Source organism: Orycteropus afer, unplaced genomic scaffold (genome assembly GCF_000298275.1).
Source record: "Orycteropus afer afer isolate SDZICR_OR568_19922 unplaced genomic scaffold, OryAfe1.0 scaffold00338, whole genome shotgun sequence".
NCBI classification, from domain to species: Eukaryota; Metazoa; Chordata; class Mammalia; order Tubulidentata; family Orycteropodidae; genus Orycteropus; species Orycteropus afer.
Genome location: NW_006921925.1, coordinates 1012452 through 1032748, shown reverse-complemented (window position 1 = coordinate 1032748; position 20297 = coordinate 1012452). Strand labels below are relative to the sequence as shown.

The 20297-nt window shown below is 40.2% G+C and overlaps 1 protein-coding gene across 1 annotated transcript in view; it reads right to left on the bottom strand.

Annotated features, from left to right (window-relative positions):
* LHFPL6 (LHFPL tetraspan subfamily member 6) overlaps positions 1-20297 on the bottom strand; it is a 441882-nt gene that overhangs the window by 27867 nt on the left and 393718 nt on the right. The window contains exon 2 of the mRNA XM_007952445.2: positions 11496-11594. Within this exon, the coding sequence (XP_007950636.1) occupies positions 11496-11594 (99 nt within the window). The remainder of the gene's footprint in view (positions 1-11495; positions 11595-20297) is intronic.

Sequence of the window (20297 nt, the reverse complement as noted above, 5' to 3'; positions counted from 1 at the left end):
TGACCCCTCCTTGGGTTTCAGAGGCAGTATCACTACGGAAGTAGAGTGCCCCATCTTCTTTCCAAGGAGTGGCTGGTGGGTTTGAACCGCCAGCCTTCTGGTTAGCAGTCAAGTGCCTTAGGAACTACACTACTGTGTAATTAATAACTGCAGTGAATAATTGCTGACAGTATGTTAGAAAACCTTTCACAAAGCAACAATAAGAACAGGAAGAGCTCAAAACTTCTTTAGTCTTGATTGTTTAGTGAAAGGGCAACCTACTCCACAAATGTCCACAACTCTTAGGAATTGTATTTGACATTGTATATAGCAATATAACCATTAATGACAAGAAAAGTCTTATTTATGTTTTATCTGTTCTGGTTACAATGATGGGAAAGTATCTGACATGATTAAAATAGACAAAGTGTAGGCATTTAAAGCAGAATCGAGGGAGTAATGTTTGTTGGATGATTTCCATGTGCAAAGCACATTTAATCCTTTTAACAACAGTGCTGTGAAAGAAGTAGGTGTTGTCATCCCCTTTTAGCGACAAGGAACTGAAGTTTTGAGAGATCAAATAACTTGATAAGAGTCATACAGTTGTAATGAGTGGAACTGAGAGGCAAATGTAGTCCTTGCTTGTTCCATGGACTACCAGTGCAGTGCTTATATGGTAAAGTGCTTAAGTGCTAACTGAAAGGTCAGTAGTTTAAACCCTCCAGCTGCTCTATGGGAAAAAAGACCTGGCAGGGGTAATGATCACAGCCTCGACAATATACAATAAGGGGGAGGTCAGCCCAATATAAGCAAGGCAAAGGAAGACACTGGGAGGTGCAAGAATTAAAGGCAACAAAGGTATTTACTATTACATTCACAATCCTGCAATAATAGTAACCACAATAATCATCTATGAGTCGAGATAGGACATGCAAGCTGAAGAGGTATGAGAAGGTGAATAAGATTACAGTCATGAATATACATAGGTTGAGCAGAGATATTTCTACATATGTATTTATATGTACTCATAAATGTTGTGTTGGGTGCCATCAAGTTGGCTCTGACTCATAGCGACCCTATATATAAAGGGACAAAACACTCTCTGGTCTTGTGCCATCCTCACTACCCTTGCTATGCCCACTGTTGCTGCCACTGTGTCAATCCATCTCATTGAGGGACGACTGCTCCTTTTTCGCTGACATCTACTTTGTTGTTGTTGTTATGTGCCGTCAAGTTGGCCCTGACTCTTAACAACCCCTCCTTGGGTTTCTGAGACAGTATCACTATGGAAGTAGATTATCCAACCTTCCTTCCGAGGAGTGGCTGGTGGGTTTGAACTGCCAGCCTCTGGTTAGCAGTCAAATGCCTTAGGCACTATGCTACCAGAGCTTTTTTTGTTGTTGTTGTTATGTGCCGTGGAGTTAGACCCAACTCATAGTGACCCCTCCCTGGGTTTCCCAGGCAGAATCACTACGAAAGTAGATTGCCTTCTGAGGAGTGACCAGAGCTTTACTAGGTTATAATTAAATGTAGAAATGTACATGCTGTAATGAGTATTTTTTTTAAAATCATGGAAACTACTAGGATGAACATATTGAATTAAACCCTCTAAAAGGAATTTGTTATTTTTCCCGCTTTCTGGGATGAATATAGGAAATCCGTCATCTCATGAAAAAAAGGCTCTAAGAAGGCCAAGTGATGATTGAAGCTGGTTGTTTTTTGAGTGGGAGGAGCCTGAACACTCTGCTTAGTCACTCTGCTCTTCATTTGCCAAGTTACACTTCCTTTTTCTGTTTCCCAGCATCATCTGGAGCCATGTTCCAGAGTTCCTCCATGGTTTTCCCTAGGTCTATCCAGTTTGGGTTTTGGCTGAACTCAGTGGCTCTATGGTTTCACTCTGTCGCTCATCTTGCACTGAAGCTCTGAGGGGATACAGGCTCATGCTGGACCTTCTAAAAGACATCCAGTGACTTGGACTTATGTGTCGAAAGTTTGAAATAGCTCTTTCTATTGCCCATAGAAATGCAAAAATGGTACAACTGCTGTGAGAAACAATTTGGCAGTCTCAAAAAGCTGAGCCCAGAAGTACCATATGTCCCAGAAATCCCAATCCCAGGTGTATACCCAGAAGAAGTGAAGGCAGCCCTGCAAATAGAAACCTGTACACCAGTGTTCATTGTAGCACTTATCACAATTGCCAAAAGGTGGAAACAACTAAAATGGCCATCAACAGATGCATGGGTAAACAAAATGTTATCTAGCCATACAATGGAATATTATTCAGTCATAAAGAGAAATGAAGTCCCAATACATGCTACAGCATGAATGAACCTTGAAAACATTATGCTGAGTGAAATAAGTCACTCAAAAAAGCACAAATAATGTACAATCTCACTTATATGAAATAGGCAAATAGATAGGGACCAAAGTTCATTAGTGGTTACCAGGGGTTGGAGGAAGTAGGGAAATAAAATCATTGCCTAGGGGATGCTGAGTTTCTATTAATGGTTAATGTTAACTTTAGAAAAAGATAGTGATAGTGGTTGCACATGACAGATGCAATCAATATCACTGAGTAACACATGTAAAAATTGTTGAATTGTTTTGTTATGTATATTTTACCACAATTAAAAAACAAAACAAACTTGGATCATGTCTAGTTACCAACCCAGTAGGAAAGGCATCCTGGTGTTGCATACAGTTAAGTGCTCAGTTGCTAATGGAAAGGTTGGTGTTTCTAGCTCACCTAGCTGCTCCCAAGAGAAAGGCCTGGACATCTGCTCCTGTAAAGATTACAGCCTAGGAAATCCTACAGGGCAGTTGTACTTATCACATGAAGTCAGTATGAGTTATAATTGACTCAAGGGCACCTACTGACAAAAACAGGAGGTAAGACACCATCCCTACTTTAAAGACTTTTGTTGTTGTTTGTTGTAATGTGCCATCAAGTCGGACCTGACTCATAGCGACCCCTCCTTGGGTTTCCAAGGCAATATCACTATGGAAGTAGATTGCCCCATCTTCCTTCTGAGGAGTGGCTGGTGGGTTTGAACCGCTTTAAAGGTGGCTAAATCTCAATGCATATTCCACACCATACTCTTAACCAAACTCCCAAAAAACAACCTCAAAATGAGATCAGAAAGGCATTGAGTGCTAGAAGTCTCTTACTTAACGGAGGATGAACACTGTTTGATGCTGCTCTCTACAAGCATGCCTGGGCTCACTGCAGGAAAGCACTACTCCTGCTGACAACCTGGTTGCCACAGCCAATGGGCAGAGCTTCGGCTGCCTGCCTGAGCATGAAGCAGCCTCAAGGTCCACATGACTCAGGAGCTTTCTCAGTTCTAGCTTAAATGAAGCTTGCTGTTAAATGTCACAGTGCCAGTAAGAGGTGTCACAACAAGAGATGGTCCTGTGTGGACAGCAGTAAAACTGGGTCACTTAGGCCTGAGAAGAGCCTGTGGACACCACGCTTGAAAAGCTCAACCCGAACAAAGATATTTTCTATTTTTATCCCCATTTTTGCCCAATTGACCTCTCTGTAGCTTGCAAATCTTTTTTTTTTTTCCTTTCCTTCGCAAGTATGATCAGATTTGAAAGAAAAGAAAATCTGAGTCAGAAGTCAAAGAAGAAAATGAGACACATTCAAAGAGATTTGGGATGGACTCTGTTAAAATTGGAGTAGAGATGATTTCTCTGCTGGATTGAAAACTGAAAGAAACAGACTCTCATCCTTTCAAAACTGAGATGCTCTGAGATTTCATTTCATGCTCCTGTTCTTGAGAAGTCAGTAGCATAACTCAAGAACAGGGAACAGGATGGCTTCTTAATCAAATTAAATAGCAAAATGAAAGCAATAATTACTTAAATTTACTTGGCAAATTAGCAAGACAAATTAATTGAAACACTACTTTTGATCCTAAGGATATAATTAGAAAAGGCTTTAGTGGATGAAAATATCTCAGAGGCATGAATTAAATCAACTGGACAACATGATTATAAAGACCTTATGCTTAATGTGTAAATCTAAATTTATTGTTGATGGAATGTAAAAGAGAGAATAAAAACTGATCAGTGAGTATTCATTTAAAATGGCCCTGTATCAGTAATGTGAATAACAACAGAAAACATCTACCAAGCTTTTGGGCTTTTGTTAAATGTGTCTAATGCTTTGCTATTGTACACATTATTCTTATCACTACTGGTTTTCCTCCCACCCCCAAAAAAAACTAATAAATAACTATTTGTGTTATATATATGTACACTTATATGTAACAAACACTTGCCATTTCAACATGTTTCACATGACAGTGCCATTCTGTTCAATCATTACCATTTTTCTCAAGCTTTTCCATCTCCCTTAACAGATGCTCAGTGTCCCTGATGCACTGAGTCCTCTTTAAAACTGCAAAAACATTACTGTCTCTATGCCCACAACCACGGCTGCCTGAGTGGCGAAAAAGGTTAAGCTCTTGGCTTCAAACTGAAAAGACGGTGGTTTGAGTCTACCTAGAGGTACCTTGGAAGAAAGTCCTGCCAATCTTCTTCCAAAAGCCTTGAAAGTCCTGTGGAGCACAGTTCTACTCTGCCACACACTGGGTCACCATGAGCCAGAGCCGACTGGACAACCACAGGTTTTTTGGTTTGCCCACAACCACAGGCTACATTAACTAACAGTAGGAGCACAGGGCACTGACATCAAACAAAAGATACTGAGATTCTTTGTCCTCATCTTGGTATCTTCCTCCACTTACAAGTACCACTACTTATTTATACAATCTGGTCTATGAAACACTGAGTGCACACAAGCTGGACTATATGAGCAGAGCTGGACTCTTTCCAGCTTCATATCCCCAGTGTAAAATGTAGCACCTGGGATGGAGGTGGACAAGGAGCCACTAGTGGATCCCGTGGCTGACTTTCTACCATCCATTCCACCCTCTGCCACTGGAACTCATTCTTCTAGGATTGGGTTCTGATCACACTAAGCAATCATGGGAATCTTAGCCCCCTTTCCAGTCATGGTTTAGGAATTCAGGCTGCAGCCAGTCAGCACATAGCATCCCCTTGGCAAGAGTCATTGGTTCAAGACTAGATGCAGGACTAAGTTGGCCTGATGAGACTGAGTAGAGTTTTATTTTATGACTGGGGAAAAGGCACTCCCTCTGTCCTGTTGGACATGAACAAGGATGCTGAGCACTATAAATGCCAAACTGTGGTCATGTGATGACCAAGCATAGGACAGAGCTGACAGAGCAGATGGCAGAGCTCAGGTTCTAGAAGTCCCCAGTCTACTGAGTCTATGGCTCATCTCAGCTCTGCCTTCCTTTAAGAAGATAATCTAATTTTTTTTTTAAGCAAGTTTGGGTCAGCTTTTTTAATCTAAAACTTCAGTGTCCTAAGTTAAATGATATATATGAAACACTAAATTAAGAAAACACTAAGCCAGGAAGAAAGGCCTGGTGATGTACTTCTGAAAATCTGCCAATGGCAACCTCATGGATTATACGTAACAAGGTACTGTCTGACATACTGACTTGGACAGGTCATTGGGAGGGATCAATTGCTGGGTGAGACATCATGTTTGGTGAAGTGGAGAGCCAGCAAGGGAGACACATGGTGAAATAGATTGGCACAATAATCGGAATGATGGACTGGATTCCTGAGGATGTACATAAGGTCTCCATGAGTCAAAGGTAACTCAACAATGTACAAAATACAGTGTTTGTTGAACTAAGTTCCAGTAGAACACAAAAATTTTTTTTCTGTAAAAATTTTCTTTCAAGTCATGGTTTGCTGACCACCTACACCTGAATCATCTGAGACTCTTGTTTAAGATACAAATGAACAGAATCATAAATCTTGGGCGCAGAGACAAAAATTTACATTCTCAATAAATGTACATCTGATTCTAATAATAAAGATGGAGAGTTACTGCCAAGGACAAGTTATGCAATTTTTAGTTTGGCACCTCAGAAACCTATTACTAAGCCAGCCTGCTGGGAATCTTGTTTCCATACGTTAAAATGTGTGTGCACTGATATCTGTTCCTTGTTTCCTTACTTAAATAAGTGTATTCCTAACATAAGCAGAGTAATACCCTTTGATGTCTAAAAATGGCTCTTTTTACAAAACTATTTCAAGGCTCTGCATTCAATAAAATATTTTTAAAAATATATTTTTAATAGCCTTATTATTGTTTTAAAACATGTGGAAAGAAATTCTCCCTAGCCCCTTTCTAAGAAGGAGTTTCAAAAAGTGAGTCCTATTATTATCCTCACTCCTTGGAAGGAACGTTGGGCAATCTATTTCCATAGTGATACTGTCACGGAAATCCAAGAAGGGGTTGCTATGAGTCAGGTCTGACTCGATGGCCCATTTAAAAAAAAAAAAAAATTACTTTCCTGGAAAGGTAATCACAAATTTGAGGTTTTTTTATGAAACCCTTTCCTTGTCTAACTACTAATTATATTTCTGAGTTCAGTTTAAATGTTACTTCTTCATGGAGTCCCTTCCCACTCTGAACTAAGTAAGTTACTACTTTATTAACACACTCATACTTGGGTTTAAAAATCTGTTGAAACAGGGCTGTCATTAGTGATGGTGCTAACTCGTGGTGATCCCATGCACAACAGAACACTGCCCCATCTTGCACCATCTCCATGATTGGTTGTGGATCAGACTGGGTTCTCTGTCTACCCCTGCTTACTCCCACCATTCTATCTGGTAAGAGGATGGATGGCTACCAGCAAAAAAGAGAGCATGGCTTCCTGGGCCTCTCCCCTAAGCATGTGAACGTTCTAATCCCCAGAAGTCCCTGGGAGTATCTCTTCCAGTCTCACTGGTCCAAGTGGGCAGCAGCCTTTCCATTCCATCCCAGTAGTAAGAGATCCACAGTGCTTGGCACCTGATTTCACATCATCATGCAACAAGAAAAACACAGTATTTTTACCACATACTAGGCTAATTGGATAGGGCTGCCCTGTGCAGAATCTGTGGCTGCTCTAGGTCCTGGGCAGATGCTCTGGGGCTGAAAGGATCAATAAATGAATAGTCTGAAATGAAATCATGCCAGGGTTAGGTGTTGGTTTAGATCAGTGGTTGGCAAACTATGGCCTGTTTCTGTAAATAAAGTTTTATTGGAACATAGCCATGCCCAGTCACACATGTATTGTCTATGTCTGCTTTCATGCTGCAGCAGCAAAGTCAAATAGTTGTGACAGAGACCATATGGCCCACAAAGTCCAAAATATTTACTCTCTGGCCCTTTAAAATGTTTGCCAATCCCTGGCTGAGGCTAACCAATTTGAGCAGAATGATATTGGCAAGTAAAATAAATGTCCACCTCCTGACACTTTTTCTTTCTAACACACCTCATGCTTGTCTTATCTTGCTAAATACCTGGCCCCCTCTGCTACTTTTTAAGTTCCCTGAGGTCAGTGAATGATGTCCTTTTTATTCAGTGCTAAAGCCATACCCCCAACACCTAGCACAATGAATGCCTGGCACATAGTAGATATAAGTAGATAGCCGCTGTTGAAAATAACTGACTCATGGTGATCTGATAAACAGCAGAACAGAATGGGGCCCAGTCCTGTATCATCCTCTCCACTGCAAGCATGTTCAAGTCCATCATTGCAGCTACTGGGCCAATCCATCTCACTGATGCTCTCTCTTGCCCTTGCTGGCCCTCTATTTCACCAAACATGATGTCCTCTTTCAGTGATTGATCTCTCCTGATGACATGTCCAAAGTAAGCAAGTCAGAGGATGTCTGGTTGTGATCATATGGTTTTCATTGGCTAGTTTTTGGAAGTAGATCACCAGGCCTTTCTTCCTAGTCTATCGTAGTCTAGAAGCTCTGCTGAAATTTGGCCACCATGGGTGACCCTGCTGGTACTGAAATACTGGAGGCATAGCTTCTAGCATCACAGCAACACATAAGCTGCCACAGACAGATGGGTGGTGGAGCACACAGTAAGAACTCCGTAATATTTGTTAGCTGAATCATAGAACGAATACACTCTTTAAATAATCTTCCCTAAATAAACAAAAGCAATTATTTCTCTCATGTTGTACTCTAGATCAGAGAATGACAGCATTTCAAAAATGGCATACCAAGAGAGTGGCATATCATGATCTCTTCATTCCACAATGAAGAGATCATGGGCTTAACCAATGTTACTATTCCCCAGCCTGGGAGGAAGACGTGTCCACAACGTTTTCCTTGGATTCTCAGAAGTGGCAGAGGTGAGTGTGGTAGTGGCAAGCAAAGTGTACACCACCAAGCCCGACCACAGGGCTGTCCTCACCAGGATAGCTCACCCATGCATGCATCCATCCTGTGGCTCACCAAGCCCAGAGCGAGAGACTCACCCAGCGTAGTACCATAATTTATGACTTTAGTCATTGTTGCTGATCAAGGAGAGAGTAACATTAAAAAAAAAAAAAAAAGAGAGAGAGAACATAAGATATTAGATGGGATAAGCATAGTGGTATCACTAAAGAATACAGTATCCCAAAATGATAGTACCTGGGGGAAGTGGAATCCAAAATATGTATTCAGGGGCATTAGAATTCATTTTATCTATAGATGATGCCAGTGTTCATATTTTTCTCATCATCTAATCTAAGAGTAATTAAAAAAAAATGCAGAAATCAGAATGACAGCATAGTTTGTTTAAATTGCTAAGATGGGTTTAATAAATTTTATAAGAAGAAATTATTGTAGCTAGTAAAGAGGCAGTTTTTTAAAGTTTTCATGTTACATTAAAAATTTTAATCCACAATGCTAGGATGGTACAAAATGCTAGGGTGCAATAGTGAAAACTGTAAATCACAGGATCTGAGTTTCATTATTATCTGCTAATTAATAAAAAACAAAACAAAACAAAAAACCAAACTCACTAGGGCAACACATTTTAGAGCAGAGCAGCAAGAGTAAGACTCTCATCAAGTTGAGGCCTGTGTGGAACAGCCAAGAATGCCTCAGACACCTGGGAAAGAAGGATGCCAAGCACTGTACTAAAATATCTCCCCTGACATACTTGGCTTTCCAAATAAATGAGTAAGTAAAAAGGCCGGTGAGCAACTTTGTGCTAGCATTTTTTCCCTTCTGTGCACCTATGGCAATCAAAAGCTAATCTTGACTTAGGAAAGGCTTGTCAACAAGGTGGGAGAATGGCCAGAGGGAGCTCTCTTATTTTGTATCCATTCTAACTGGCAGCACCTAGGGCACTGGCTTCTTAGGAGGTGGTTGCCAGAGCCAAGTCAACTCACAGCAACCATACCTATGTTAGAGGGGGACGGCTCAGAGGGATTTCAATGAGTGTTTGGCAGTAGATCTCCAGACCTTTCTTCCAAGGTGCCACTGAACAGATCTGAACCTCCAACCTTTCAATTAGCACTTGAGCTTGTTAACCACTGGCACCACCTAGGGACTATTCTCTGTGTTGAAAGGCCAGTATTACTTTTACAGAAGCAGGGTGTTAGTCATCCATTAAGTCAAACAAAAATTGCTTCATTTTCAAATCCACAGAACACTGATGTGGTTTCACAGCTATCCAATTTTCCTTAATAACCAACAGAGAAAATGCTTCATAAGAGATGTTCTAATGTAAACATTTAAAAATAATGACTTGGGATATGGTAAGACTGCCATTGGACCAATTCTTTGAGAATTTTTTCTTAGAATGAACTATTTAAGATGAAAAGTGGATATTTACATTAGTAACTGAAATAAGCACTATTTGTCAGGGACTCAATGTTTCTATCATCTATTGGAAGAAAACAGATTTGCTATCATTTGGCAATAAATGTTTTATGGGTTCATATTCTCTGATTTAGTAATAGTGATTCTAAGAAAGTACCCTAAAGGAATAATTCTACCAGAGAAAACACTTAACATCCTTATGCTATTCATTATACCAAATCTTAAGGAAAACAAAACAGAATAGACAAAATGTCCAACTCTAAGGAAATAAGGAAGTGGTTAAGTGTTGTCTTTGGTGTTAATTGCCATGAAGTGGATTTCAACTCATGATGGCCCCACATCTATAGAGTAAAACTGCTCCACAGAGTTATCAAAGACTGTGTGACCTTTCAGAACAGACTGCCAGGCATGTCTTCTGATGCACCTCTGGCTGGGTTTAAACCACCAACCTTTTAGCTAGTAGCAGAGCAATTAACCATTTGTGACACTCAGGGAATCCATAGTTGTTAAATAAATGCTGGTACATTGAAACAAATGAAATATCATTCAAGTATTACAAATTAACCCAAACTCACTGCCATAGAGTCAATTCTGACTCATAGCGACCCTCATTGGTTTTCCAAGGTAGTAAATCTTTACAAAAGTAGATTGCTCTGTCTTCCTTCCATGGAGTGGCTGGTGGGATTGAATTGCCAACCTTCTGTTTAGCCTTAGCCACTGCAGGGATGCAAATCATTGTGTGCTATGTAGAAATTTTTAGATTGCTAAAGAAGAAAAATAGACTACACAGTAGGTATAAGTGAAAATAGCTGAAATCTTGTTATTAATAAATTACTGTTGAAGGAGCCCTTTCAACTGTTTGAGCCACCCATGGACTTGTCTATGTGGATTATTGGGCAGTAGATGGAAGCACCTTGCAGGCAAGAAATACAGTATAGCAAAGTCATGGGGAGGAAGGAGGAAAGCATATGAGAAGTTCATAGAGACCTGAGCAGCAGAAACAGGAAGGTGCCACTTCAAGGATGCCCCTGAATGGGTGGAAGTTGTACATTGTTGGAGGGCTCCTCATGGATTTGTCTCTGCATTTTACTAATAAGAAAATTTCAGAAATTTTGACTTACAGCTATTCCACTTGACTACTCACTGAAGGGTTGGTAGTTTGAACCCACCCACAGGCACCCTGGAAGAAAGGTCTGGTGATCTACTTCTGAGAAATCAGCCACTGAAAATCTTACAGAGCATAGTTTTACTCTAACCCATGGGGTCACCATAAGACAAATTTGGCTTGATGGCAACTGGCAACTGGATTTTTGGTTTGTATCCACATGCATCACTTTGCTTAAGATCCAGTTCAGTTCCCATTCATTTAAAAAAGTCATCTATTATGCTTGAATTAAATTGCTCTCCTTTTCTTAGCCCTTATTGCTCTTTCCTTGATTGCTCGTTTTGTTTGCTTTGCCTTCTCAGGCTGTGAATTCCACAGAGATAGTTTTAGCACATGCAATGATTAATAAACATATGATTTTCAATGAATTAATCAATGAATTAAATAAACTCTTGAAAGCAGGGGCCATTTCTTATCTCTGTCTCCATTCTACTTACCATAGTACTAGGCAAACAGAAGATTATGAATACCTCTTCACCAAACAAATGGATAAATAAATGTATATGCATTGTTACACATGACTGCTGGCTGCAATAGAAGAATATGTACTTCCTACCAGTCCCTTTTCCATCTTCTTGTTTTATAAAATATCACATAAGGTTCTGTTCTAAAAGAAGCACCATCCATGGAGAGCACTTACCCAGGTCAAACTGGCCAGAAACATAGCCACAAGTCTGCCGGACTTCCTCACTGTCCCAGCCCAAGGGGTAGAGGGCACAGCCAGCGCCGATCAACAAGCCTGCAAAGAGATAAGACAAGAGGGCTTTACTAATGTCCCTCTGCATCCCTATATAAATTCAGCCAGGGGAAAAAAAATCAATATTTAAAATATAACCTAAAACAATGGTGTCTGCATTTTGGAAAGCACCAGCCCCAACTCCCCAGAGCAATTTAAGGTCAATTTGAATTCAAGAACTTCAAGTCTGCTTAAAAGTGGGTTGAGGAGAGCTTGATAGCCCAGTTTGGTTCCAACTTTGCCTTTTAATGCATTAAAAGGCTTACAAAAATTCTTTCTAAGAAACATAATCCAGAAGCCCTTTTAATCACTCTTGTAAAAAGCCAACAGATTGCACCATCAATCCTTGTAAACAAGTAATCCAAGAGCAAGCAAAAGTAGCTAACAGGATATGCTGCGTCATTCATTAGATTTTTTTTTTTTTTCAAATTTAAGAATCAAAATAGAATATTTCCTTATCATGAAATTTTACCAGGGAAGAAAGAACGAAGATTTTCATGAACAACTTACGGACATCATTTGAACCTATGAACAGCACCACCTATTTTGCTTTGCTGGGAAAAGAATCACAGAACCCCACAGGTCTCAGAAATACTGCAGAAGACAGACACTTCTTGTAATCTAAGAACTTCTCTTTACAACTAAACCCCAAAAGCTTGATGGTTAAACTGAAAAAAGTGATGCTGTTATTTTAGTATAAATTATGGCAGCACATACAGAGCTGACGGCTTTCAATGGGAAAGTCTTCAACTTTTCATCAAAGTCTACTGTGGTTTCTGAATGCACTTCAATTGTGGTATTGGCAATGAATACTGAGTAGAGTGAGGACTGCCAGAAGTACGAACAAATCTATCCTCTAAGAATTACAACCAAAATGCTCCTTAGAAGCAAGGTTGGCAAGACTTTGGCTTGCTTACTTTAGGCATGTCATGAGGAAAAATTAATCCTCAGAAAAAGACATTATGCCACAGGTTCAGGCAACATTTTGTTTTGTTATACATGTTGTCAGCCAAAATAAGGAAAGTCCTCAATAAGGAAGATTGGCACAATGGCTTCCACCATGGACTCTCACATACCACGGAGAGGAAGATTGTACAGGACCGAGCAACCTTTTATTCTATTATAAATAAAGTCATCATGAGTTGGAGCCAACTCAATAACAACTAACAACAACCAAACAGTGATAACTGTGGTTTTACAAGAAGCTGAAATAGACTTAAGTACTCACCATTTCAACCTGTATTTCAATCTGAAAGTAACATCACCATGTCTCAACAATCAGTGAATGTCATCATCACCTCTTAGTACCATAGTACCATATTCTGAGCCGGTAGGGCCAATGTGTTCATAGTTTGGTAAGAATGCCATTCCAGTCTGAGGGATGCAAGTTAGAAGGTATTAAATGAAGAAGCCTTCTAAATGAGAAAATCCACAGATACGGTAATGGAGAGGAGGAATGACAGACAGGGCCCCAAATGTATCTAGCAGTGGAGACCTTCAATATTTCTGGAGAACTTTCAAAGAGTCTCTTTTGAATCAAATCTCTTCTTGTCCCTTTTTGTTCTTCTACCATCCCACCCCAGGTGAGTGACTTTGAGTATTATAATCTATATACCACCACCCATCTGTCAGTTTGCCATACTATGTGGGATTGCAAGTTGCTGGGATGTTAGAAGTCATGCTATGGGTATTCCAAATACCAGCAGGGTCACTCATGGTGGACAGGTTTCAGTGGAACAGACAGACTAAGACAGACCAGGAAGAAAGGCTTGACAATCTACTCCCACAAGTTAGCCAATAAAAACCCTGTGGATGATGCACTATTGTCCAAGACTATTACATCTGGTAACGTGGATGGCCAATGCTCAATGAGAGGAACTGACACAACGGCCGCAATGTTGGACTCAAAAATACCAACAATCATGAAGATAACATGGAATCAGACAATACTTTGTTTTGTTATATAGGGGGTCACAATGAGTTGAAGATGACCGATGGCAATTAGCAACATCAACAACAACAAATCCTACAAACAACCTTTGTGTCCTCAAAGCCATCTAAAGAGGTGTTGCTTTGTGTTTTTATGACCTCCATGTTGGACTACAGCCTCCCATATAATGACACACATTCCCTACGCTGGCACTCTTAGCCCAATCTGCCCCTTGGTCCAGGAATGCACAGGGGCCAATATCAAGGATGAGCTTAGAAAGAATCACTGAAACTTCAAATGACTCATCTCAGAAAGGCTATACTGCAACTGTACAAATATGAATTGTGCTGGGCTGACAAGTCAGTATCCAGGAAGCCTTAATGTGAGTATTTACTGGTTAAGCAAATGCTCAACAGGTGGGTTTTCCTAGTCCCCACACTTGATCTTGGGACAGAATTTATAGCATTTTGAAGACAACTCTAAAGCAGTTTTATCCATTACCAGGTAATGAGGTAATTAGCCACAATGCCAAAACTTCGCAAAAATTGAATTACATAATGTTAATAAACAACATGGTAGCATTTCCATGACACTCAGTTTTTAAATTAATAGGTAATGCCACATTTTGCTATCTTGTTGTGAGCAGTATTTTTAGGGATGACAAATGTGGAAAGGTGGTTGGGCAGAAAGTGTTCAAGTGTAAGAAAAATGAAAAGTGGTAACATTTAAGCCACCAGTAGTTTTCTCTTTATCAGATAAGGAAACATAAGATAAACAGTTTCATTTGCTAATGTTCTTCTCAGTACAGCTGAAAAATAGGTGGCATGTACTTATGAAGGCATCTACTTTGGCCCAGTATTATGTTACATACTGTGGAAAAATAAACGCCTTATAAACGCCTACCTACAGAGCAAGTAGACCAGGAATTTGCCAATTGGCAGCCAGAGTTCTTTCATAGAGTATCAGGGTCTTTCTGTGAACTACGAAAGGTAGATTCAGCCATAAAAGTTATGAATAATTTCACACACAAGAAATTTGTGTTGTTGTTGTTGTTGTTGTTATGTGCCGTCGAGTCGGCCCCGACTCATAGCGACCCCTCCTTGGGTTTCCGAGGCAGTCTCACTACAGAAGTAGGATTGCCCAACCTTCCTTCCGAGGAGTGGCTGGTGGGTTTGAACCGCCAGCCTTCTGGTTAGCAGTCAAGTGCTTTAGCCACTATGCTACCAGAGCTCCCAAAGTTTGTGTTATATGTATAATTTTTTTAAAAATTATAAGTATATGCACACATTAAATAAAAAGTTGTTCAGCTGAGGGCAACTAGCTTATTTGAATTTTTATATTAATACTTATATAGTACTTGTTTATTTTGTCATCTGCTAATGTTTGCTAAAGGAGCTCTGGTGGCACAGTGGTTAAGGCATTTGGCTGCTAACCAGAAGGTCAGCAGTGCAAACCCACCAGCTTCTCCATGGGAGGAAGATGAGGTGATCTGCTTCAGTTAAGATTTGTAGCCTTGGAAATGCTATGGGTTTCTATGTGTTGGAATGAACTCGATGGCAGCGGTTTGGAAGTTTGCTAACAGGTAAGAAAGATACTGCAGACTCTAAATGTTGGAGAAATATTTTTGAGAGGAAAATGTATGTTGCAAACTGATCAGGCTAACTGGATGTTGCATTTATCGGGTTCTACAGGCAGCAGCCAGGCATCCAGGTAAGAGGAAGAAGGGACACAGGTCTCACCCCGACTAGCCAGGAAAGTAGGAGAAAGAGGAGCCAGAAGTGATGACAGAGCAGAGCCAGGGATACAGGTAAGGAGAGGGCGGAGAGATTTTGAACAGCTAAGTGGGACAAACTTGTCTGTCAGTTTGTCATACTATTGTGCCTTACATGTTTCTGTGATGCTGGAGGCTGTGCCACCAGTGTTTCAAGTGCCGGCAGAGTTGCACATGGTGCACAGGTTTCAATGCAGCTTAAAGACTGAGACAGACTAGGAAGAAGGAAGAGGCCACCCACTTCTCAAAGAATTGGCCAGGGAAAACCTTATGAATAGCAGAGAAACTCTGTCTGATACATTACTGGGTAACTATGTGAATAGCCCGGAAACATTATCCAATACAGTGCAGAAGACAAGCCCCTTAGGTCAGAAGGCTTTCAAAATATGACTAGGAAAGAGCTGCATCAGCAGAGTAGGACCAAACTTACTGATATGGATAAAGTAAGGCTTCTTCGACCGCCATTTGCTGATGTGGCATGACTCAAATTAAGGAGAAACAGCTGCAAACATCCATTAATAATCAGAGCATGGAATGTATGAAGTATGAATCTAGGAAAATTGGAAGTTGTCAAAAATGAGATGGAATGCATAAAATCGATATCCTAGCCATTAGTGAGCTGAAATGGACCAGTTTTGGCCATTTTCAATCAGACAACCATATGATCTACTATTCTGGGAATGACAAATTGAAGAGGAATGGAGTGGCACTCATCATCACTAACAATGTTTCAAGATCTATTTTGAAGTACAATGCTGTCAGTGATAGGATAATATCCATACGCCTACAAGGAGAGCCAGTTACAACTATTATTATTCAAATTTATGCACCAACCACCAAAGCCAAAGAGGGGGAAACTGAAGATTTTTACAAACTTCTGAAGTCTGACATTGACTGAACATGTAATCAAGATGTGCTGATTATCACTGGTGACTGGAATGTAAAAGTTGGAAACAAAGAAGAATCAATCACCTGTAGTTGGAAAATTTGGCCTTGGTGACAGAAATAATGCTGGGGATTGCATGATAGAATTTTGCAAGACCAATGACTTATTTATTGCAAATACTTTTTTTCAACAACACAAATGGTGGCTATACATGTGGACTTTGCCAGATGGAATACACAGGAATCAGATTGACTACATCAGTGGCAAAAGACAATGGAAAAACTCAATATCTTCAGCCAAAACAAAGCCAGGAGCTCACTGTGGAACAGACCATCAACTGCTCATATGCAAGTTCAATTTGAAGTTGAAGACAATTAATACAAATCCACAAGAGCCAAAATATGATCTTGAATATATTCCTCCTGAATTTAGAGACCATCTAAAGAATAGATTTGATGCCTTGAACACCAATGACTGAAAACCAGAAGAACTGTGGGATGACATCAAGAACATCATCCATGAAGAAAGCAAGAGGTCATTAAAAAGATGAGAAAAGAAGAAAAGACCAAAATGGATGTCAGAAGAGACTCTGAAACTTGCCATTGAATGGAGAGTAGCTAAAGCAAATGGAAGAAATGACAAGATAAAAGAGCTGAACAGAAAATTTCAAACAGCAGCTTGAGCAGACAAAGCCAATTACTGTAATGAAATGTGCAAAGACCTGGAGTTAGAAAACCAAAAGGGAAGAACATGCTCAGCATTTCTCAAGCTGAAAGAGCTGAGGAAAAAATTTAAGCCTCGAGTTGCAATACTAAAAGACTCTATGGGCAAAATATTGAATGATGCAGGAAACACTAAAAGAAGATGGAAGGAATAACACTGAGTCACTGTACCAAAAAGAACTGGTCGATGTTTATTCATTTTAGGAGGTAGCATATGATCAAGAACCAATGGTATTGAAGGAAGAACTCAAAGCTGCACTGAAGGAATTGGTGAAGACAAGGCTCCAGGAATTGATGGAATACCAACTGAGGTGTTTCAACAAATGGATGCCCCACTGGAGGCACTCACTTGGTTATGCCAAGAGGATTGTGAGACAGCTACCTGGCCAACTGACTGGAAGAGATCCATATTTGTAACCATTCCAAAGAAAGGTGTTCTCACAGAATGAGGAAATTATCAGACAATATCATTAATATCGTACACAAGTAAAATCTTACTAAAGATACTTCAAAAATAGTTGCAGCAGTATATTGACAGACAATTTCCAGTGGTGCAGGCTAGATACAGAAGAGGACATGGAACAATGGACATTATTTTTGGTGTCAGACAGATCTTGTCTAAAAGAAAAGAAACCAGAAAGATGTTTAAGATGTTTACTTGTGTTTTATTGATTATGCAAAAGCATTCAATTGTGCAGATCATAACAAATTATGGAGAACACTGAGAAGAATGGGAATTCCCAGACACTCAATGTACTCATGAGGAACCTGTACATAGACCAGGAGGCTGTCATTCAAACAACACAAGGGGAAACTACATGGTTTAAAATCAAGAAGGAATTGTGTCAGGATTGTATCCTTTCAGTATACGTATTCAATCTATATGCTGAGCAAATAATCTGAGAAACTGGATGATGTGAAGAACATGGCATCAGGATTGGAGGAAGGCTCATTAACAACCTGTGATATGCTGATGACACAACTTTGCTTGCTGAAAGTGAGGATGACTTGAAGCACTTACTGATGAAGATTGAAGACTACAGTCTGCAGTATGTATTACATCTCAATATAAAGAAAATAAAAATCCTCACAACTGGACCTATAAGCAGCATCATGATAAATGGAGAAAAGAGTGAAGTTGTCAAAGAGTTCACATTGCTTGGTTCTACAATCAATATCAATGGAAGCAGCAGTCAGGATATCAGAAGACATAGAGCACTGGGCAAGTCGGCTGCAAGGGACCTCTTTCAAGCGCTGAGGAGCAGAGATGTTTCCTTGAAGACAAAGGTGCATCTGACAGAAGCCCTGATATTTTCAATCGCCTCGTATGCATGTGAGAGGTGGACAATGAATAAAGAAGACTGAAGAAGAGTTGATGCTTTTGAGATGTGGTGCTGGTGAAGAAGGCTGAAAGTACCATGGAATGCTAAAAGAACTAACAGGTCTGTCCTGAAGGAAGCACAGCCGAAATGCTCCTGGAAGCGAGAATGGCCAGAGTTCATCTCACCTACTTTGGTCATGTCAGAAGGGACTATTCCCTGGAGAAGGATATCATGCTTGGTAAGGCGGAGGGTCGACGAGGGAGGGGAAGCCCCTCAAAGAGATTGACTAAGATTGATTGACAAGAGATTGATTGGCTGCGGTGATGGGGTCAAGTATAGCAGGGATCGTGGAGCCAGAGCAGGACCGGGCAGTGTTTGGTTTTGCTGTGCATAGGGTCACTATGAGTTGGAGGTGACTCAACAGCACATAACAAGAACAACAACAGGCAAATATCAGTGGCCTCCTCACCATCTTGTTACAGTTGTATCTTATGATGAAAAGCAGGTCTCAGTCTAAATGTAGCAAACATGTTAAGTGTTTCTTATCAAACTAGCACAGAAAACAGTCAGACAACCAATTCTGAAAGCTATATGAAATCCCCTCAACTCCATCATACAGTGATTCCAATAAGTATCTCACATGAAAGTTTCAACATATGAAAAACATAAAAATACTGAGGTGGCGAGATCAGGTAAACTTCAGGTCAGATCAGGTAAAAACATCTTCCATTAAATGGAAGAATGTTAGGGACACGGGACCAGAGTTCTAAATCTGCACTGCCCACTGCAGCAGTCACAGCCATATGCACATTTAAAGTTAAATCAATTATAATGAAATAAAATTAACATTCAATTCTTTGCTTGCACTGGTCCCATTTCAAGTGTTCAACAGCTACATATGCAAACATAGAACATTTTCATCATCACAGAAAGCTCTAGTGGACAACACTGTTCTAGACCTAAAACACCACTTCCAAAGAGTGCAAGCCTTGCCAGAATTTTATCTATGCTTGAAATTGTTTTCTAACAATATAATCATCCCCACTCTTTTAAATTCTTTGTATTTGGGGTTGGAAGTCAGTAAACTACATTTTGCAAACTGTCTTACTGTCAGGATACCAAAAAAAAAAAACAAAAACAAAACTCACTGCCATTGAGTCGGATTCGACTCATAGCAACCTCTCTTTGGGTTTCCAAGGCAGTATTACTACGGAACTAGATTGCTCAATCTTCCTTCTGAGGAGTGGCAGGTGGATTTGAACTGCCAGCCTTCTAGTTAGCAGTCAAATGCCTTAGGCACTACACTACCAGCGCTCCCTCTAGCAGGATATCTGGTTTATATTCTGTCCAGAAGTGCTTGTATGGGATTTACTGGGTACAAAAGAGGGATGAACCATTATTAGTCTGCAGTGGCAGCTGCAGCGAAGGGTATGAATTTCTGCAGAGGGCAATATGAGCCATGGCTTCCACAGGTTCCCCTACAATAGTGCCTAAGACACTTGACTGCTAACCAAAACGCTGGCAGTTCAAACCCACCAGCCACTACTCGGATGGAAGGTTGACCAATCTACTTCTGTGGTGATAACACCTCAGAAACCCAAGGAAGGGTTGCTCTGAGTTGGGTCTGACTGGGTGGCACATAACAACAACAACAAGTACTTTAGCACATCAGAAGAAGTTTCCTTTGGTGTGTACTTCCTGATTTCCCTAATTCTTAAAAACGGCTTTCTTGATCTGCATGTCCTTCCCTCTTTAAATATCTGTATCACATTCTTTCCTGATTGAAATGCCTAGATCAGTATCTCTTTTCACTGGTCAACCCTGACTGATATATAACCTATTCATGCAAGGGCAGAGAAGCTCATACACATCTTTATATGCAACCATATTTCTTGACTATCACTTATTTCTTCAATTAAAAATTATTTCTATGAGATACCATCTTGCTCCAGCACTAGTAGCAAAGTTCAACAAGATAGAAAATAAATGCTGGTGAGGTTGTGGAGAGATTGGGACTCTCATACACTGCTGGTGGGACTGTAAAATGGTACAACCATTGTGGAAAGCAGTATGGT